Source organism: Cervus elaphus, chromosome 20, assembly GCF_910594005.1.
Source record: "Cervus elaphus chromosome 20, mCerEla1.1, whole genome shotgun sequence".
Classification (NCBI taxonomy): Eukaryota; Metazoa; Chordata; class Mammalia; order Artiodactyla; family Cervidae; genus Cervus; species Cervus elaphus.
This window is the reverse complement of record NC_057834.1, coordinates 43,351,074-43,374,137: the sequence shown is the minus strand read 5'-3', so window position 1 is coordinate 43,374,137 and position 23,064 is coordinate 43,351,074. Positions and strand designations below refer to the sequence as shown.

The 23,064-nt window shown below is 36.9% G+C and overlaps 1 protein-coding gene across 1 annotated transcript in view; it reads left to right on the top strand.

Moving 5' to 3' along the window:
* VPS45 (vacuolar protein sorting 45 homolog) overlaps window positions 1-23,064 on the top strand; it is a 64,821-nt gene that overhangs the window by 30,571 nt on the left and 11,186 nt on the right. Inside the window, exon 14 of the mRNA XM_043876849.1 lies at window positions 9,244-9,375. Within this exon, the coding sequence (XP_043732784.1) occupies window positions 9,244-9,375 (132 nt within the window). The remainder of the gene's footprint in view (window positions 1-9,243; window positions 9,376-23,064) is intronic.

The window sequence follows — 23,064 nt, the reverse complement described above, 5'->3', positions numbered from 1 at the left end:
GAAGATCCCCTGGAGAAGGGAAAGGCTACCCACTCCAGTATTCTGGCCTGGAGAATTCCATGGACTGTGCAGTCCATGGAGTCACGAAGAGTTGGACACGACTGAGTGACTTTCACTCACTCACATATATATATATTCAAGCACATGTATGGTTATATATACAGTAAATATATCTGAGAGAATAAATAAGAAATTTTTAATAATGGTTACCTCTGGATATTGACAGTAGTTGTAAAAAAAAAAAAAAAAAAGTAGTTATATACACATCTATCTTTCCCACTAGGTATGAAGTACTTAATCTTGAAGTAAGAACTATGTGTTATTAATATTTGGGTTCTTCACAATGTTTAACACAGTGCTTTACATATAGATGTTCAATAGATTTGTCAAATTTCTTATGTAGCCTTCTGTAGTGGTTGACATGACAAGACTTATAGTTGGGAAATTTAAACTAAAGAATAAATTTGATTGATATTACCAGAAAATTCCAATGTTTGCAGTTTGCCTGTACAGTCTTTTGACTCTATTCACTTAGCCCCACCCTAAGCTCTAGTCACTGTCTTCACCCTAGATCATCACATTTAAAACAGTCATTGATTATAGTCATCTTTATGGTTAACTTAAGTCTCATCATGATAGAACTTCTTGGTTTTGTTGTTACTGTAATGATAGAACATATCAAAGGAGATCTGGCAAGAACACAGCTTTGCAAAACCAGGAACAATTGTAGAAATGTTTTAGCCCTTAGCTAAGTTAGTGGTTCACCTGTTTGGCAGTGTAGCTATAGCCACAAGTTAGGTTTGATCTTTCTCCGCAGATGGTACTTTCACATATCTTATTGCGGTTAAATTTTTTTTCTTGCTCCAGAATTGCTTTTTATCCCTAATAAAAACAAGCAACTTAAACATATGATGAGAAAATGAAGCTATCTGGTCATGCATTCCAAATTTAGTGGAATTCAAAAAGGAATTACTCGTTCACATTTATACCAACTGAGTAGAATCTTGCTTTTGTTTCTATGGAAGCAGCAGTCCTTTCTCATTGGCCTTTTCTCCTACAATCAATGCTCATATGATCTTTAACCATCTGTAAGTACTAATTCAAAAATTTGAATTTTAGCCATAACAGCCCACAAAATAGGTAAAATATTGCCTCTTAAAAGTTTTAAGTTTTTCTGCTTAACTTAATAGTTGATGATTTACAGAAATACTGTATGTGAAAATGTTTTTGTTTATCTTCTAATAAAATTTGTTGTCGTTTAGTCCAACTCTTTTGCATCCCTGTAGACTGTAGCCTGCCAGGCTACTCTGTCCTGGGATTCCCCAGGCAGGAATACTGGAGTGGGTTGCTTCTCCAGGGGAACTTCCCAACGCAGGGATCAAACCCACATCTCCTGCTTGGGAGGCAGATTCTTTACCACTGAACCACCTGGGAATAGGATATAAATTGGTTGGGTTCTCAGGGTATCCCTGTATATCTGTATGCGGCATGAACAGACCAATGTTTTCTAATGTTTGCTATCTGCATTAATTAATGCTTTCGGTTGCTATGGTGAATTACAGAGCACAGGAAGATGTGTACAAAGAATTGAACCTGTGTATTCCATTTACCTTTAACCATTATATAAAAATGTTTTACTGTGGGCCTCATCAGAACATCTACTTTTAAAATTCACCAGAGAAAGGAATTAAATGGAAAAGTGTCAGAGATTTTTTATTTTTTTCCACCTATGTTCCTCCTTAAGCTAGCCTAAGTAGTAGGAAGCACAGGAAAACATTTATTAATGTTTTCATAACCAAATGTGACATAATCATCTTTGTTAGATACACAACTGAGTCAAGTTCTATGAGCCTATCCCTGTATATAAGTATGTCCTTACATTGATACAACCTAAACTCACAGTTAACCACCCATGACATTTTCTTCCCTCTCCAGCAATACAAAAATACTCTGGCACCCTGAAATTATCAGACTAAAAGATAGTATTCTCTGGCTGTGTTAGAAACCCACTTGAATTTATTCCTTCCCAGTTCTTGCCTTTCTTTTCCATAAGAAAGAGATGTACTCTAAAAAAAAAAAAAAAGAGAGAGACGTACTCTAGAAGCAGATGATCAGCAGAGGGCAGCTATGGAAAAGCAACATCATGTCCCAGGATGAGCCTTGTTATTCTGCTGAGCTGCTTTTTAAATTGACTTATCAGACCAGGGGACTTTCCAGGTGGCTCATACGGTAAAGAATCTGTCTGCCAGTGCAGGTGACACAGGGGACTCAGGTTCGATCCCTGGGGCGAGAAGATCCCCTGGAGGAGGAAACAGAACCCACTCCAGTATTCTTGCCTGGAAAATCCCATGAACAGAGGAGCCTGGTGGGTTACAGTCCACGGTGTCACAAAGAGTTGGACATGACTAAGCATGCACACGTACATATCAGACCAGGAGCTCAAAACAAAAGTGTTACTGTCTAGTTCCTCTCATCAGTCGTGTGTACCCCTGTAAGAGAGAAACCTACTTCCCTTATTCTGAATGAAGTAATCTGTGTAATTCATGAGTATTTATTGAAAATAAGCTGCAAGATGGGTCTCAGGTTGGATTCATCCCTTAATGTAAAGAGCACTGATTATGGAATGTTACTGTAAAAAGTACTCATTTTCTGGCAAAAAATCATTTCAGTTTTGAAGATTTTATTATTTATGAATACTGTAACTGCCTATATTTTTTTCTCCTTTTATTTTCTAAATACGTAGGCTAGTCCTAGATAGTTAGACCTATTGGTAGACCTACATAGACCAACTATTGGTAGAGTGTCTTCTTGTCTTCTTGGTGGCACATTCTTAGAACATTCGATTTTTTTTCCCACAGAACTCATCTTTTTTTTTTTAGTTTGAGGCTAATTACTTTACAATATTATAGTGGTTTTTGCCATACATTGACATGAATCAGCCATGGATTTACACGTATTCCCCATCCCGATCCCCCTTCCCACCTCCCTCCCCACCCCATCCCTCTGGGTCTTCCCAGTGCACCAGCCCCGAGCACTTGTCTCATGCATCCAGCCTGGGCTGGTGATCTGTTTCACCTTTGATAATATACATGTTTCAATGCTGTTCTCTCAAAACATCCCACCCTCACCTTCTCCCACACAGAACTCATCTTTTAATGAATATTGAACCAGTTGAGACTGCACTTCAGACAAAGCCATTATTATCTCAGAATCAACTGGTACCTCTAGAACCAATATATTGGGAAGAATTAAAAACATATATCCTTAGAAATTTAGTGATTATTCATGAGGGTAATACTATGGTAAAAGTTGCGGGGACTCATATCAGTTTTTAAAGTTACAACCAACTGTAGTTTATTTGACCCCTTTCTCATGAAATAAACCCCTAAAGATCCTGACAAGAGCAGAACTTGAGTTTTAGATGTTCGTAGAAATCTTAGAGATATTAGTATTTCTAAGAGAAATACTTCTGTAGAAATATTAGTAAGAGTTGAAACAACACATATCAGATGTAAGAAAAGACAAAGAACCTGTATTTTGCCTGAATATTCAGTCCCCGAATAATTGAGAGATCATCATACTTTGCAGAAACATATTACTATCACCGTTATATAACTCTTCTTAAGCAAATGACCTTTTCCACAAGAAATAGCTGGCCAGTAACTGGAAGCAAAGACGTGAAGGAAAAAACCTTGATAGTGTAGAAAATTTTAGTCATTCATAGACAGTGATGATGCTTTCCTATAAGTTTATAGAGGATTTTATAAATTTATAGGAAGTGTATAAAATAATCTGGTGTGGAGCCTAAAGCACCAGATTCCTATTGGATTAGGAACAACCTTAAGGCTCATATCTACTTCTCTATACCACTAGAGGAGATCATACAAATTATATATTAGGGCCACTACAAATTCATTGTTTCTCACCTCACTTGGGCCTTCAGGGGTACTCAATCAGACTTATGTGTCCTTAGATACATAAAGAGAGAGGAGAACCCTCTCTGTCTTCTTCACCACATCAGTTTAGAATGTTTGCCATAATCTCCAAGTCACCTAACCCACACTAGTGTTTCTGCTTCACAGTGAAAAAAATTGCATGTGTCAGACATTAGCTCCCTCAGTGTCTAGCCCCATGTTTATAGGATTAGTTAGATGTATCGACCTTTATCATCTTCCTTCATTCTAAAGGAAATACATCCTCTTTTCCTTATTTAGAACTAACCTCTTTGCTATCACTAGTTTTAGACTCCTACTATCACTTCTGAAGCCTTTCTCTGTAATTATTTGCACTGTCTCTCCTTGCTCTTTCTCTCCCTCTCCCTCCTTCCTCTGTATTTTCAGCTTGTCTTCCTCTGATTACTTTCCTGCAGGCTCCACACTTACTCAGGTTTCTCCTGTTAAGTAATAGGTTTAAAGCCCATGAGTCAGGGTTCTCTTCTAACCTATCTTCCCTTCACAGTCAAGCTTCTTGGATAAAGTTACTGCCTTCACTCCTCACTTCTTCAATCCATATACCCTGGCTTCTTGCTTCACTCTAATACACTGAAACATTTCTTGAAAAGTCGCATTGCAAGAATATACACCGTGGTCTCTTTAAGTCCTCACTTAACCATTCTGTGCTTCTTGAAACTCATCTCTTGGCCTCTCCCCTCTGCTTCTCCCACCTTTCTGACAGTCTCCTTCTCAGCTGCCTTTGCTAGCTACTCTTCTTGCTTTTCCTGTAAATCTTAAAGAATCCACTCCCAACTCTGTCTTTTGGTTCTCTTCTCATTCTTCTTGATCTCCCTAGGTAGAATTCATCTATCCCCATGGCTTCACTTGCCACTTATATTCATGGAAATCACCAGGTCTCAATGTCCAGATGTCTGGTGGACAACTCCACTAGGATGTTCCACAGGCATCTAAAAGACAGCATCTTTTTGTCTTCCTTTAAGTCAGTCAGTCTTGCTTTCTTTGTTCTCAAACTTAAACTACTATAGCTAGTCACCAACGCCAGAATTCTTAAAGTTATCATGGATTCTTCTTTTATCCTCATCTTTCACATTTAATCATTGACCAAATACCGAAGAGTCTACATTTTTTTTTTTTTAGAGTCTACATTTTTTTGTATCTTCTATATCCAGTCCTTCCCCTCCACTTCTGGTGTTTATTTCCAATTTTTATCACATCTTCCCACAAGTCTTAAAGAGTAGCCTTTTGTTCCCCAAATTTTCCCACCAGCAGCCACCAGTTCATTCTCACATAGCTGCCAAAATTATCATCCAGAAAGGCAAATCTGACCATGGTAGCCTGTTACAGCCCTTCGGTGATCCCCCCACGACCTATGAGATTCAAGGCTCTCCCTCTTCCGCTCACTACGTTGTTCCGTACCTAAGTCATGTCTGACTCTCTGCGACCCCCTGGACTGCAGCAAGCCAGGCTCCAGTGACTCTCCAGGCTCCTCTCTTATATCTCTAACTTACATGCTTCACACCAACCATAGAGGAGAAATTAGGATGACTCTAAAGTTTTTTTCCTAAGCAAGTGAAAAGATAGATTGGCCATCAGCTAAGATGGGGAGAGCTATATGTAGAACAAGCTTGGAGGAGACGATTAGGGATTTGAACTTGCTGAGTTCAGATATAAACTACACAGCCAAGTAGAAATGTCAAATAGATACTTACATCTAGCGTTTCGGAGAGAGGTCTGGGTTAGAGAGAGAGATTTGGGAGTCATCAGCAGATAAATGTATTGTAAACCACAAAACTGAGTGCAGTCACCCAGGGAAGTGCAGTTCAATAGAACTTTCTACGATGATAGAAATGTACTGTATACCCATACTATCTAATAAGATAGGCTACTAGCTACATATGACTGTTGAGCACTAAAGTAAGGCTAGCTACACTGAAGAACTGCATTTTTAATTTTATTTTAATTCATTTAAATTTAAATAGCCATATGTGGCTAGTGGCTACTACATTAGACAGATCCAGGGAGTAAGTGTAGATCAAGAAGAAAGGAGGCCCAGTGACTGGGTTCTGGACATTCCACCATTAAGAGGTCAAGGAGATGAGATGAGACCATCATGAGACACTGAAAAATGTAAACCAACAAAGCAGGAAGAAAACCAAAACAATATGATGTCCTGGAAACCAAGTAAAGAAAGTATTTTGAGGAAGACCAAGTGATCACCTTAATTTAAAAGGACCAGAAGCCTCAGTAACACACAGTACTCACAGGATATGGCAAGTAGGCACTTTCCTGAATTGCTGGTAGAATGACATCAGTGGAGCACCTTGGAGATAACTACCAAAATGTAAAATGCACAATATGTCCACACAGCTATATATAAAAGGCAGTTTATAAACTGTGTATAAAATACATATTAAATATATACATATATACGCATGTATCTTATAATAAAAATATGTAAATTTGTGAATACATGTATATACACAAATTTATACACATAGTATCTCTGAAAGGATATACATAAGAAATGAGTAAGTGTTTGCCTCTAGGAAGAAACTGGGGTGCAAGAGGACTGAGGCGAGAAGAAAGCTTTTTTTTTTTGCTTTTTTTTTTTTAATAATATACCCTTTTTTGTGTTATACCATATGCAGACATTTATCTAGTCAAAGCCAGATATTTTATTTTATTTTATTTCGGCCACGCCACACAGCTGGTGGGGTCGTAGTTCCCCTACCCAAAATAAATCAGGGCCATCTGCAGTAGAAGCAGAAGAGTCCTAGCCGCCAGACCACCAGGGAAGTCACCAAAACAGTATATTTTAAAATTTAAAAAATGATTGTCGAATATATAGCACTATGTAACACTTAAAGCATTGTGGTGCTAAGTACATTTTTTCCAGTGGGTAGATTTGAACGAAGCTTATTTTGGCTTAAAAAGTAGCATTTCAAAGGCATAGTTTTAAGTCCCAAGTTCACACAGAAATGTCATAATTGACTCTGCTGAATCAATTGCAGAATAACTATCCCTTCATCATTGGGAGTCTTCATTGGTTATCTCTGAAGCTCAGAGATTATCTCAATATATTTTTAATTTTTTTTTCTTTATTTTACTTTTGGCTGTTCTGAGTCTTCCTTGCTGCCTAGGCTTTTTCTCTACTTGCAGTGAGCAGCAGCTATTCTCTAGTTGCAATGCTTAGGCTTCTCATTGAGGTGGCTGCTCTTATTTCAGAGCACAGGCTCTAGGTGCGCGGGCTTCAGTAATTGCAGCATGTGGGCTCACTAGTTGCGGCTTCTGGGCTCTAGAGCACAAGCTCAGTAGTTGTGGTGCACAGACTTAGTTGCTCCGCGGCATGTGGGATCTCCCTGGACCAGGGATCGAACCTGTGTCCACTGCATTGGCAGCAGATTCCTACCCACTGCACCACTAGGGAAGTCTCCGGATATTTTTTTGGTTTGCTTTGTTTTTTAATTGAAGTATAGTTGATTTACCATGTTGTGTTAATTACTGCTGTGCAGCAAGTGGTTCAGTTATACACATATATACTTTCATTTTTATATTCTTTTTCACTATGGTTTATCGCAGGATACCGAATGTATTTCCTTGTGTTATACAGTAGGACTTTGTTTATCCATTCTATATGTAATACATCTACTAACCCCAAACTCCCAATCCATCCCTCTTGCATTTTCCCTTCCCCTTGGAAACCACAAGTCTGTTCTCTATTACAGTGAGTCTGTTTCTATTTCATAAGTAAGTTCATTTGTGTCATATTTTCTAACTTACTTCACTTAGAATGATAATCTCTAGGTCCATCCATGTTGCTGCAAATGGCTTTATTTCATTCATTTTTATGGTTGAATAGTATTCCATTGTATTTATGTATCACATCTTCTTTATTCATTCATCTGTCAGTGAACATTTAGATTGTTCCCATCTTTTGGCTATTGTGAATAGTGCTGCTATGAACATAGGGGTGCATGAATATTTTTGAGTTATAGTTTTGTCTGGATATATGCCCAGGAGTGGGGTTGCTGTATCATATGGCAACACTATTTTTAGTTTTTTGAGGAACCTCCCTACTGTTTTCCATGGTGGCTGCACCCGAACGTTTTTAAATAGCCACAATTTCTGATTCTGTTTTCATGAAGTCCCACAAGAACAAATACTCTCTTGGTTAGTGATTCCTTCAAGATGTTTTAGAATAAGACAGAGAGACAAACAGAGAGGCCAGTGTAGGGTTGTTGGGGCTTTGGGGAGCTTTTTTTCATGATTTATACATAAGCATGCACATCCTTTGACTAAAGCTGTTTCTATTTAATTTTGTGCTGTAACCTCCAAAATGGATGCTTCTACTTGATGTAATTTTAAGTAATGTCCAATAAGTGATTTAACAAAGTTACTTGCCTACTAAGATTGAGTAATTTTATCTTCTCCTGATGGCATGAGAAAAGAGCAGACTTTGTCAATTTTGAAAATAATGTGATCTTCTTGTTAATATCTACAGAAGGACCTAATAGGAGGACTGCTCACTTTTGTTATGAAGCCATTTTGATAATGATTGAAACAGTGAAACAACACAGTATGCCCTAAACGAGGCTGGTGACTGAGATGATGTGTCAGAATGTCCAATATCAAAACTATACGCACGAGTTCTTTGTTTGTTTCCATGGTTTCTTTTTCTTGGTTTGTCAAAGGATTGAGGAACAAAAATTTTAAGAAGAGGTGGGATTCTAGATTTAATTTATGTGTCCCATTCTTTTTTTGCACTCAAAATACTAAATGTTTCTAGTTCCCATGTTATGGGGACATCCAAATATACCAGTACTTTCCAAAATACTTTGAGGTCCTTGGACAGAAGCCATTGTAATGACACTGTACTAAGTATTTGACAAAGGGCTTATATATGAAAGGAGATGTGTAAGCATAAATTACTGTTATATTGATATCATATCACAGTGAAGTACTCTTCAGCCTCTTGAATATAAAAGAATATTTCTACATTTGGTTCTAGCAAACACTATTGTGCTATTCTGAAATCCACAGCACAGAAATTATAAGACATCCGCTCATAAACAGAAAGCAAATCACTATTCAGCATTTCCTGCTCTGTTTCCTGCCAATTTGAGATAATTAAAACTTTTTTTAAACCTTTTATTCTATTCTGCTTTAATTCTGCTTCCTTTACCAAAAAAGAAAGATTCAGAAATTAAAACTGTATATAAGAGTATAGCAAATCTTTGCCTTTCCCCCCCCCCCCCCCATGCTATAAACCTAACTTTCTTCATTATTGCAGACCTCAGGATATCATTGTGTTTATCATTGGAGGAGCCACCTATGAAGAGGCTCTGACAGTTTATAACCTGAACCGTACCACTCCTGGAGTGAGGATTGTCCTGGGAGGAACCACTGTGCACAATACAAGAAGGTGAGGGAGAACATTCAGTCCTGGAATTCTTCCCCTTTCCCAGAGAGGAAGACTTAAATTCCCTTTATGTAGGAGAAGTAAGGTCAGTGCTGACCAAACTGAATACGAAAATGGGTAAGATAAAGATAGAACATAAAAAATAAGAAAATAAGTGCCTGGAGAGAGAGGTCAAAGAGCCGTGGATTCTGAGTGGCTAAGAGAAACTAGTTTCATGGAGACGATAGTGTGTAAACTGAGCCTTAGATAAAAAAAATGGACATAAGGCGGGAGAGCACATTCTAAGCGGATTTAACCACATGAACAAGTAACAGAAAGCTATAGACAACATACATAGAAAAAGAACAGCAAGTAGTCAACTAGCTGGAATGTATGTAATAAGTGAAAAGGTTAACTGAATGCCATAATTGTGGAAGGCCTTGAATTCCATGCGGAAGAATTTTTTTCTGCTTTCTTATGTAGAAAATGAGGAATCATTGAAAGTTTTCAAGCAGGACAGTTACAAGAAGGTCACAGTATTTTAGGAAGATTAATTTGGAAGCTAAAGGTAGGAAGGACAGAGGATGAGGAGGAAACTAGAGACCCATGGCATGATAGTTAAATTGAACGATTGGGAGCCCTGAGAGATCCATGCTGAGCTATGTATACATAGATACACAGGAAGGCGTTAGTGGTGTTTTTGTACTTTTTCACTTTGTCTTATTTGCCTCATTGCACTTTCTGTTTTACAACCTGCATTTTGTAGTCTATGGTAAAGACTTCTTATAGTTCTAAATATATAATCATTCATAAACAAATATTAATTGAAAGGTAATATAGACTGGATTCGAATCATTCCCTTTTACCATTTTTGTGCATTTATGCAAATTAGTTAACCTCTTTGTTGATTTCCAGAGCTCACTGGTCATTTATGTATTTCTTCTCATAAATTTCCAATTCATGTTCTTTGTCCCTTATATAAAGGATAGTGACCATTTTTCTGTTATATATTTTACAAAACATAGTTTCCTCTATTTGGTATTTTTGTTTTGTTTTATAAAACTTTTCTTTTTTTAACTTTTATTTAGTCAGAGTTACCAATGATTTTTGCCTTTGATGTCATGCTTAGAAAGTTCTTTCCCAATCAACATTCTATAAATACTAACCTCTATTTTTTCCCATGACTTTTAGGACTTGTATTTAAAGTTACATATTTATAATCTATCAAAGTTTTATTTTGGTGTAAACTGTGTAGTAGAGCTCATTTTTATAAAATTTGCAGAAATATTACATGTGCATACATATGTAATTACATACAGAAAAGTATACAAATGATAAGCAGACAATTCAATGAAATAACACAAAGTGAGTACATCCATGTAACCACCACATAGATCAAATAATAGAATGTTTTCAGCGCCTCTGAAACGCTTCCTTATGCCTCACATCCCCTTCTTTGCACAACTCCATGTAAAATAATAGCTCTTATGACTTCTGTTATTATTATAGTTTTACCTGTCTATAAAAGATACTTGTTGAATGAATAAAGAATGGTTAAAATTAATCAGTTCTACTTTTCTCACAGATCCTTAGACAAATCTCTAATCCCCTTCAACTTATAAACTACATTTTGTCCAGCATTTTTGTTCCACTTTTTTTATAATCCCCAAATGAATCATTATTTTCAGTATTTATTTTCAGTATTTTTTCCACATATTTACCTCTCCTCGCTCTTCATCCTGGTCCTTCTTTCCAATTCAATTTTCTTCTTACTAAAAACATCTTATAGCAGTTCTTTCAGGTCATGGTCAACTTGATGTTTTTGTCTAAAAATATCTTAGCTTAGCCAAGTTTAGAATTTCAGGTTAATAGTTAGTTTTTTTTCTCCAGCACTTAGAAATCAAAAGACAGTCCCAGAATACTGGGACTTCCCTGATGGTCCAGTGGTTAAGACTCTGCACTTCCACTGCAGGGGGATATGGGTCCCATCTCTGGGAAACTAAGATCCCACATGCTGTGTGGTGTGGCCAAAAATGAAAAAATTTTAAAAAGAAGATGACCATGAAATACTATTTTCAGTTGTTGCTATTAGGAAGTCTACTCTCAACATCTATAATTGTGTCTCATCTGGAGACATATTCTCTGGCTCTTTTTAAGATTATCTTTTTGTCTTTGGTGTTCTTGTTTCAGTATTATATATCTAAATATGAATTTGTTTTTATTTATTTTAGTTGGTATGAAAATATATGTTTGGCATTTCATAATTTCTGGAAAATTTCCAGTCATTATTTCTTTAAATAGTGCTTTTTTTCTACTTCCTCTATTCCTTCCTTCTGGAATTCCTGTTCACTATATGTTAGGCATTTATCTATTTTTTCATGTCTCTTAACCTCTTATTTGTATTATCTACTTGTTATCTCTCTGTGCTGTCTTCTGTGTAATTTTTTTCATATTAATACTTCAGTAATTCTCTCTTCAGCCATGCCTAATCTGTGTTTAAGTCTGTAAGTTCTATTTGCTTCCTTTACCAATTTGTCTGATTTTTTGTTAATTTCTTCTTTTCTCATATTTTCAAATCCTTTTCAAATTTTTCTTTAACCACATTAATTCTATTATCTGAAGTCCTTGGAGATCTAATTCTGCTATTGTGTCTGCTGACATTAAGTCATGATGACTCACATCTGCATGTGTTTTGTAATTTTGGATTATGGGTTATCTTAAAGAAGACTCACAGGACTCATGAGGGGCCTAAGTTGAAGATATATCTCTTCTGCATAGTTTTTCTTTCATTTAGGCCAGGTACCCAAAGAGTATTATCAGTTCAGAACTTTTTTAATGTTAACTTCTGTCCTGAAGAGTTCCTGAACCATGCAGAACCTATACCTGTTTGTTTTAGGTTTCCTTGTGATCTTCCTGTGCGGATTTTTGTTTTTCTACTCCTTTTCATTGAGGGCCTCTCAATTACTCAAGAGTCTTAATTCTAATTCCCTTTCTTACTGAGTCCTAAACCCTGGATCCTGATCCTTTGTGGCTGTTAAAATACAGTTCCTTTGTTTATAAACATTGCCATATACTTATCGGGTAGTCATAAGCATTGGTTTATACTTGCCAACCTAAGTTTAGGTTCCCTTTTTGTGATGACTTAGAGTTTCCCTTAATTTCTTAAGAGGTTTAGCTATTCATTTGAAAGTATGTTTGTCATTTTTTTATCCAGCATTTCTATATGCTTTATTTAATTTCACCTTATCTAGTTGGCCTTCATTTCAGAAATGGAAGTATAAGTGCACTTGTGATCTTGGAAAAGTTTAAATTGGTAGTAACTCTACTACTCTAATTTGAAAACTATTAGGTGATATTTGGAAGCTTAGCTGTGCATTCTAAAATGTCAAACTGAGTATTTTGTGCCTAATTCAGGAGTCTGTGGGGTACCATTGAATATTTTTGAGCACTGAGTGACACAAAGTATCACAACTATTTTATTCAGTTTTCTCCCATTGTTCCTACTGGTGGTGGTGACCCCATGGACTGTAGCCCACCAGGCTTCTTTATCCATAGAATTTCCCAGACAAGAATATTGGAGTGGGTTGCCATTTCCTCCTCCAGGGGATCTTCCTGACTCAGGGATCAAACCTTGATCTCCTGCTTGGCAGGCGAATTCTATACCACTGAACCACCTGGGAAGCCTATTGTTCCTGCTACTGCTAATAAAAATAATAATCGTAGTAAATATTTATTGAACATCTACTATGTGTTAGGCAGTTTACTAAGTACTTTACATATATTAAGTCATTTAATCCTCAGTAAAGGTTCATACTATTATTTTCAGCACTCTGCATATGGAAACTGAGGCAGAAAGATTAAATAACTTGCCCAAGTAAACATGGTTACAAAGAGAGCCAGTTCTCAGAGCCAGAGTCCATGCTTTTGATCACTCTTCATTTCCTTCATAAATATTAGTTGAAAGCCTGACAATTATTTTCTAAATAATATTTAATAATTTAGGGTTTAAAATGTTTTATTACTAGATAGACATATAGGATTTTATTTTCTTAATCTAAATGAGTTCTCTCATGTTTGTATATATAATTATCTGCTTTAAAGTAGGCTTTACTATCCGAATCTAAAAAGGGCTAATTGACTCGTAAGTGATCTTTCTGAGAGTTAATATTTCCCATTGAGTGTTTGTAGCCTCATGACCTGTACCTAAGAACTATAGCATCTTCTCTTTAACTTGAAATATTAGACCTTTAAAACTAAATACCTGTATCTCAATTTAAAAAGGGGGCTTCCTGATAGCTCAGTTGGTAGAGAATCTGCCTGCAGTGTGGGAGACCTGGGTTCAATCCCTGGGTTGGAAAGATACCCTGGAGAAGGAAAAGGCTACCCACTCCAGTATTCTGACCTGGAGAATTCCATGGAGAGTCCATGTGGTCGCAAAGACTCGGACATGACTGAGCGACTTTCACTTTCAATTTTAAAAATACTTTGGATTTAGAGGGAAAGATAGATTAGCAAAGATTTTTACACATTTCTTTGTAATTAAGTCATATTACATATAAACAAAAATGCATATATTTTCAGGTATGTTTGGCTAATTAATTGTACTGTGAATAAAACTTTATTTTATTAAAAATGAGAGGGAGACCCTAAATATCTAGATTTTTCCTTAAATTAGTGTCCCAGGTCCTGAGAAAATAATGTTTAATGTCAAAGTAAGAAAGTAAGGCAGAAAAATAAAAGAAAGTAAAGCAACTTTGTGAAAGCTATAGACTAGATTCTTCCAACTAGCCAGCTCAATATTTCTTTGTCTGACCTAATAATATGTTAAGCAGTATACCAAATTACATTTGAGCAGATATCCTTAGCAGTAGAAGGTTCAAGAAAATCTTGGACAGGATTGTTCACTGGCCCCTGATCAATGAAACTTTTAGAAAGAGGGAGTTGCTAATTACCAACCTGGAAAAAAATTAATATTTGCAATACATAAATGTTCCAAAAACTGGTTTTTATAATTTACTTTCATAAATATGTAGCCTCTAGCAATAAGTAGCTAGTGAAATTTTTCACTATCAGTAAGAAGGTAGTAAAATTTGTATTTCAGAAACCAGTTATTGTAAAGGCTTAAGCAACTGAAAGCAACAGTTTCAGCTTTTAGAGGAAAGGCTCATTTTTCATGATGATTGTGGACTACCTTGGGTATTACTAGACTATTAAGTAATTAAGAGTTCACAACTCTTAATACATATTGAAATCCCAGACTCTCAGTAAATGGGAAGGTTAATATTTTTTAAAAATCAGCTTTATACCTCAATACAGTAGGGCTATGAGCAGCAACAATATATGGGGTGAGAAGTTGAATGATTTGTTTCTGAGAATTGTTAGGGTTTAATTTTTGTGAGCGTCTATACAATTTCCTATGTAATGAATGGATTATTTCTTAAGAAAAAGTCCAAATGAATAACTGATAAAGACACAGCTCTCTCTCACAAAAGTATTATTTTGAGAGATTATGGCGACCAGGAAACAGTATACTTTTAACTGTGTCATGATGAGTGCCCTCGTTTTATACTTAGAATTATGTAAAATATGGTATGCCCCACGAAGATCTGGATTGGTAAGCATTGCAGTAAACAGAAATCATACCTTGAGAATTCCCTGGCGGTGCAGTGGTTAGGACTTACTGCTTTCACTGCCATGGCCCAGGTTCAAGCCTTGGTTGGGGAACTTAAGATCGTGCAAGCCGCGAGAGGTGTGGCTGGAAAAAAAAGAAAAATCATATCTTGTAGCTCGGAGTGTTATAGGCTGATATAGGATCTGTTATCCTTCCTGGGTGGGAAATGCCTGTTGGAAAATCCCAGGGTATTTCTGGGATACAGGTCACTTGATTTTCCTGGTGTATTAAATAAAATCTGATTTATTTTACACTCAGCTCCCAGCACTACCACTTACTAGTTTGAGATTTGGAGCAAGATATTAATGTAATAGCTAGATGGGTCAAAATTGGTCTCTTGCATCCTGGAAAATCATCTGTACCTCTCATGTAGCAACTTTAATAGTCTTTATCATGGGATGCCTTCTGTTTCTAAAATACATTGACATTACCTTTACTTTTGTTTTGAAACAAAATCTTAATGTTAAACAAAAACAGAAATAAAGAGCAATTTTTTCTTTCCCTCTCTGAAATACTTCCAGAACTCAATGTAACTTTGGTGAAAGAATAGGGACCATGTATAAGTAAGCCAAGTTTTAAGTCAGAAGTTACCTGAAGATATATGTCCCTTAGATTTTATAAGGAAATATACATTAGTTGAATCTGAAATTCAACTTGCTTTTTAGAGTTCTGCTTTAAGCTGCTCTCTCTTCAGTAGTAATACCTTAATTCTTTAAAGTAGTTCTTTATGACATTTTTTCAAAGATTCAAACACTGGTCATAATGAAGCAGGCCTTTTGTAGTTATATGATTTATTTCTATTGGACCTGCTCTGATTAGGTGTAATTGTAATTATCTTTGTTTAGGTTTAAACACTATTTAAAATAGATGGTGTGTGTTTGCTGCTAAGACACCAAGGAACTTTGCAGGAGCTAATTATCTCCTTAGCAACATTCTTAATAAAACTGCCTTCCAAATGAAGGGAGGCAGTTGATACTTTCTTCTCTCTCTAGCCATATGAAGTTTAATATGAATTTTGGATTGCTTCCCCTTCTCCTGTATACATAATGAAATACAAAGAAATAAAAGATAGTAACCAATCACAGGGACTTCTTTAAGGGCATAATTTTAATGCCTTTTTGAAAGCAGAGAACCTGCCCTGAAAAAGGATCCGGGTAAATGGATTCAGCAGTAACCTGAACACATGCAAGTGCCTGCCCTGAGCAGGGAGTCTTTGCTGCCTCTGGGGTCCGTGCGGGTTTGCAGCGTGTAGACTCTCGCCTGCTGTCTCAGGGATCACCCTTCCTGTGGAAGGACTTCCGCCTGCCTCTACCCCCTCCCTCTTCATTTATCTCATTAGTCATACTGGCCTAATAGAGCCTCAGTTGGCGGGGAATAACTCAAATGTCGACTTCCGGCACTGTATATGACACGAGTTGTTCTATATCACCACAGATATTTCCACCAAAGTCTGCATGAAACAGTGAGAAGTCATTTTGGCCTAGTTATAAGTTCTAGAATAGATAAACATTTATTGAACAAATGAGGACAGCTGTATTTACTGAATATTGGAATGCCTCTGTGAATAAAAGCAAAGATCCTAATCCTTATGAAGCTTACATTTTAATGCATAGACAGAAATAAATAATAACTTAATAAATAGGTATTCTTTATAGTAAATCAGAAGATGATAAATTCTATGGGGAAAAAAAAGTAGAGCAAAGTGAAGGGAAGTCTGTAGTGTGTGGAGGCAGTAGGGACAAGCCACACCACTCAGTGTTTCTGGAAAGGCCTCATGAAGAAGAGGGCTGAGCAGAGACTTGGAGGAAGTGAGGGAATGAGCCAAACAGATGTGGGGGAGAGCATCTCAGGACAGTGGGGCTATGGTCCTAAGGCAGGATCTTGCAGTGTATTCTAGGAGGCTGGGGTCTGGGGTGCAGTCTAGAGGTATTGGTGGCCAGATCATGGAGGGCCTTGTAGACTATTTTGAGGTCTGGTTTTTACCGTGAGTCAGAGAGCATCGTAGGACTTTGGGGTTTTGTTTCTAACAGGTTTATGGAGATAAAATTCATATACCGTACAGTTCACCCCCTTTAAAGTATACAATTCAGTGGTTTTTGGTGTATTCAGAGACATGTGCAGACACCACCACAGTCAATTTTAGAACATTTTCATCACCTCAAAAAGAATCGTCCAGCCTTAAGCAACCACTAATCTACTTTCTGTCTCTATCGATTTCCTTGTTCTGGACATTTCATCTAAATGGAAGCATGTAGCATATAATTTTCTGTGAGTGGCTTCTTTTACTTAGTATAATGTTTTCAAGGTTCATCTATATTATAGCTGTCTTTACTTTTGACAGATGGATAGTATTTCATTGTGTGAAATGAAATACCATATTTTGTTTAACTATCTGTCAGTGGTGGACATTTGAGTTGATTCTACCTTTTGGCTGTTATGAATAAGGCTGCTATAAACATTTCTGTACAAGTTTTTGTGGGTATTGTAAAGTTTTGAGCAGAATCATGACATCTGACTTATATTTTGGCAGAATCACCATGGTGATCAAAGCTAAAATGAATTAAGAGAAGTATTATTTATCTTAAAATGTTCAGAATGAACAGGGGTTATTATAAAAATGCAAGTTTCCTAGACATGTATAAATGAACATGCATGCTAAGTGTGTGTGTGTGTGCATGCACGCACAGTCATGTCCAACTCTTTGTGACTCTATGGACTGTAGTCTGCCAGGCTGCTCTGTCTATGGAATTTTCCAGACAAGAATACTGAAGTGGGTTGCCATTTCCTACTCCAGGGGATCTTCCCGACCCAGGGATTGAACCCGCATCTCTTGTGCCTCATGGATGCTTTACCACTAGGGCCACCTGGGAAGTAAACTGAATGAACTATATAAATGAGCTGCGTGAAAGTGAGAGTGTCAGTTGCTCAGTCGTGTCTGACTCTGCAACTCCATGGACCATAGCTCGCCAGGCTCCTCAGTCCATGGAATTTTCTATGCAAGAATACTAGCAAGTGGGTAGCCATTCCCTTCTCCAGGGGATTTTCCTGACCCAGGGATCAAACCTGTGGGTATGCTGCACTTCAGGCAGATTCTTTACTGTTCTTAGCCACCAGGGAAGCCCATACATGAACTATATCCATTATGTATTCACCTACTATAGACCAAGGGCTTCCCTGGTGGCTCAATAAAGAATCTGCCTGCAATGCAGGAGTCCACCTGCAATGTAGGAGACCCGGGTTCAATCCCAGGGTCAGGAAGATCCCCTGGAGAAGGAAATAGCAACCTACTCCAATATTCTTGCCCGGGAAATCCCATGGACAGAGGAGCCTGGAGAGTTACAGCCCGTGAGGTCACAAAGAATCAGACACAACTAAGCGACTAAACCACCACAATAGGCTGCCATTATTCTAGTTGTGTTTCCAAAGCATGTGATCCTACCTTACAAATAAGTAAGCATCTTGATCTGGGTTTTGAGCTGGCTTGCCTGATGACTTCACAGATCAATCAGAGTTAAGGAGTTCTGGATCCTTGCTGGAAGCAGTTGACACCCTAGGTTAGCTGTGTGAGCCAAGAGGTCAAGAACCAGATCAGAACGGATAGAATTATTCTCCCAATAGATGAAATCCCTCTGTCTTCTCAGAATCCAGGGTAGAAGTGAAGGAGAATAGGTGAATTATTAGTAGTGCTGTCAGCATTACCTGGGCCCCTGAACTGTGTGAAGAGAGCACGTTAGTCTTCCGCAGTGCTGTCCATCAGTTCAGTACTTTCTTTAGACTTTTGACAAGGGGGAAATGTAACACTAGATCAACCATCGTCTTACTGCCAGATTCCCTTTCAAACCAGTAATAATGATTACACATAGCAGGTTCTCTATAACTCTACTGGGTCCAATTAAACCCTCATTAACTATACGCCTGCGCAATAATTGTTTCACTTTTCAGTTATTTTCTTTCTAACTAGCAAGGACAGATGAAGAAAAATAGGCTTCCCCTCCAAGTAATTCATGCTCATTGTAACATAAAAATTAAGTATAAAAGTCAAAATCATTCATACTATTACACAGCTCAGAGCTAACCACTGTTAATATTTTGGTATATTTTCTCCTACTTTATTTTAAGATTTATTTTTATTTTTTTTATTTTTGGCTGTGCTGGGTCTTCATTGCTGTGCGCAGGCTACCTGCAGTTGGGAAGAGTGGGGTCTACCCTTCGTTATGTTGCTTGGGCTTCTCATCTGTGGCTTCTAGCGTGCAAGCTTCAGTAGCCGTGGCCCATGGACTCAGTAGTTATAACCTGCAGGCCCTACTAGCTCAGTAGTTCTGGCATGTGGACTTAGTTGCCCTGAGGCATGTGGGATCCTCTTGGGCTAGGGATTGAACCCAAGTCCCCTGCATTGGCAGGCGGATTCCTAACCATTAGACCACCAGGGAAGCCCTCCCCCTGATGTTTTTTTCCTTTACTTGAAGGTTTTTGAGTTTTAGGATCACATTACATTCATTGTCTTTAAAGTTTTGACTTGTTTTGCTTATTTTTAATTGTACTTTTAATTATGCCATATTATTAAAATTATTTTAAATGATCCTAATAGCTCTACAGTTTCAATTTTAAGGGTGTATCTCTGTTTAACTATTACTATTCAACATTTAGATTGTTTATAGTTTTTTGCTTGATATAAATATTGCAGTAAGCATCATGTATATCGATAAATCCTTGTCCTACCTCTGAATATTTTCTCAAGATAAATGTACAGTGAGGCAGTCTCAAATATTGCTAGTAGAAATGTAAATCCATAACTTTTCTGGAAAGCAACATGAAGCTTCCCTGGTGGCTCAATTGGTAAAGAATCCACTTGCACTGCAGGAAACGCAGCTTCAATCCTTGGGGCAGGAAGATCCCCTGGAATAGGAAATGGCAACCCACCCCAGTATTTTTGCCTGGGAAATCCCATGGACAGAGGAGCCTGGTGGGCTGCAGTCCATGGGATCGCAAAAGAGATGGACAGGACTGAGCAACTAAACAACAACAACATTCAAAGGCGTGCAGTTGACTTTATGGCTCTTGTTGTTGAGGTTTTTTTCACTTCTTGATTTTTGTTTGTTTGTTTGTTTCTTGATTTTTAAGAAGCCCTGACTCAGGTGTTAGAAATGTTCTATATCTTGATGAAGGAAATGGTTACATGACTGGATATATTTTTCAGAATCATCAAATGATATCCTTAAAATTGGTACATTTATTGCCTATGAATTATATCTCAATTAAAAAATTAAAATTTTAAAAAACAGCACTATAGTACCAACCGGACACTTTTTCCTTGATATAGTCAGAAGGATAAAAAGATTGGTCCACTTGCACTGCAGGAAATGCAGCTTCGATCCTTGGGACAGAAAGATCCCCTGGAGTAGGAAATGGCAACCCACTCCAGTATTTTTGCCTGGGAAATCCCATGGACAGAGGAGCCTGGTGGGCTACAGTCTGTGGCTGCAGAAGTAATTTTCTCATTATGTATTTCAGTACTATGTAGTGGCATGCCCTGGAACCACCGATATAAGCTGGTGTTATGAGCACATGATGTGAGAAACACTGGCCCATAGCAACTCCTAAGAGGCGATTATGATAACACTAAGAAGTTAAAATTTATTTAACATATACTGTGTGTTAGACACCTTACTTTATACCTGTGCTGTCCAAAAAGTAGCCTCTGTAACTACTGAGTACTATTGAGTACTTGAAATGTGGCTAGTCTAGTTTGAGGTGTGCTACAAATAATAAAGGGCTTCCCTGGTGGCTCAGAGATTAAAGCATCTGCCTGCAATGCGGGAGACCTGGGTTCAATCCCTGGGTTGGGAAGATCCCCTGGAGAAGGAAATGGCGATCCCTGGGTTGGGAAGATCCCCTGGAGAAGGAAATGGCAACCCACTCCAGTATTCTTGCCTGGAGTATCCCATGGACAGAGGAGCCTGGTGGGCTACATTAGTCCATAGGGTTGCAAAGAGTCAGACATGACTGAGTGAGTTCACTTTCACAAGTAATAAGATACATAATGGATTTCAGCCTTAATACACAAAAAGTGTAAAATATCTCAATTTTTAAAGTTGATAATGTCTTAGTTATATGGGTTAAATAAAATATACAATTAAAATTTATTATACCTGTTTCTTTTTATCTTTTTAATGTGCTTACTAGAACATTTAAAATTACATAGCCACTCACTTTTGTGACTTGCTTTTCATTTCTATGGGATAGTAATGTTTTATTCATTAAATTTTTGTCTAATTCTCATAACAACCCAGTGAGGTAGGTATTTGTATTATCATCAACCTCATTTTTCATATGAGACTTAGAGGAGATAAGTACTTTTTCCAAAGTCATAGAGCTAGTAAGTGGCAAAGCTGGATTTGAACTCAGTTTGTTTCCAGTCTGAGCACACAGTTGAAATAATATTTTAGGAAGTTTGTCTAGCTATGATTTTTTAAATCCCTTGCTTATAAATGTCACTTATAAGATAGCCAAAATGTGTTTTTACCAAATGGAAATTGTGTGATGCTTTCTGCTTACTAAAAAAATACTGTAAACCAAAGCAGGGAAAAAAACAGTACAAAAGTAAGGAATCATTTAGTTTTGTTTCATGGTTTTTGCCATCCAATGATAATTAAGAATGAGATTTAAGACAGTGCTGCTCTTTGGGTAAAAATGACTAATTTGATTAACTAGTGGCAGCTGTTAGTTTCATTACTACCTGAGATGATGCCTCAATGTTGGTAATAATAGAATTCTGATTCATTAATTTTTTTTAAGAGAGAGTACAGTTTAGGGCTTAGAAAACAGTTTACAGTTTGAATTTCTGTAAATAAATGGGAAGCTGGGAGGATACCGATTCATATTATCAACAGGTTCTTTATAGATTTCTACTTAAACAAGTAACCCTAGAAACTTGGACCTTCTCCTGTAACCATGAGTTGGTTTGATCTCTGAATTATTTACTGAAAAATTAGGATCCTATGACAGAATTTGCATTTCAAAGAAAGAGGAATCCAGAGGACACTTCTTCACTTGTAGGTATTTCAGAATCAGTTTTGAAACCGTTGGAACTTTCACCATCTTGGTAGAGATTTGGGGGAGAGTTTGACTTTTCTCTTGTAACAAAATGTTAAGACACCATTGCCAAGAGCTGGATGGAGTGTATCACCTATCACTGACAAGTATTTATTGAGCGCTATTATGTGTAAGGTGTTAGAAAGATGAAGACATTTTGTATATCATTAAAGATCTCAATATCTAATGGAAAAATAGGCATATAAATGAATAACTCTAATACAATGCTTTTTCAAAAAACTAAATTAACCCAAGATTCAAATCTAAGTGTGTCCCCTGATTCCAGTTTATTTGTACATTGAAACATATTTTTTAATTAAAAATCGCTTTTTGTTACAAAATCAGTATATAATCCTTATAGGAAAAAAAATTTAATACAGCTAAGCAAAAAGAAGATAATAAAAATATTCATACTACCACCATCTCAGCATCGGAAATGTCAATGTCTTGATGATTTAGATTTTTTTCTGTGAATATATACATATATATGTTTAAATATAGTGGACTATACTATACATGTACTTTCAATGAAAATACTTATATGTCATTTTTAATGACTGAATGGTATTCTGTTGTGTGATTGTGCCGCAATTTATTTAACCAATTGTCAGTTTTTTGTCCATTCAGCAAGTACTTACTGAGCACTTATGTATTCCAGAAGCTATCTTGAAACTAGATACATGGTGATAAACAAAACAAATATTCTTTGATAGTCATTGTTTATCACTTTTTACTCTTATAAGCAGTACTATAACAAAAATAATTTTATATATATCTTTACACACTCACTTAGGATAATAGTAATGCCAAACAATCTGCTGACTTCATTTCATATATTATTTAATGTTCCTGATCCAGAAGGTAATATTGTTGTGGTCCCAATTTGCAAGTGAAAGAACTGGAACATTAAGAGAAAAATTAAGTAGTTTGCCTTAGGTCATATAGCAAGG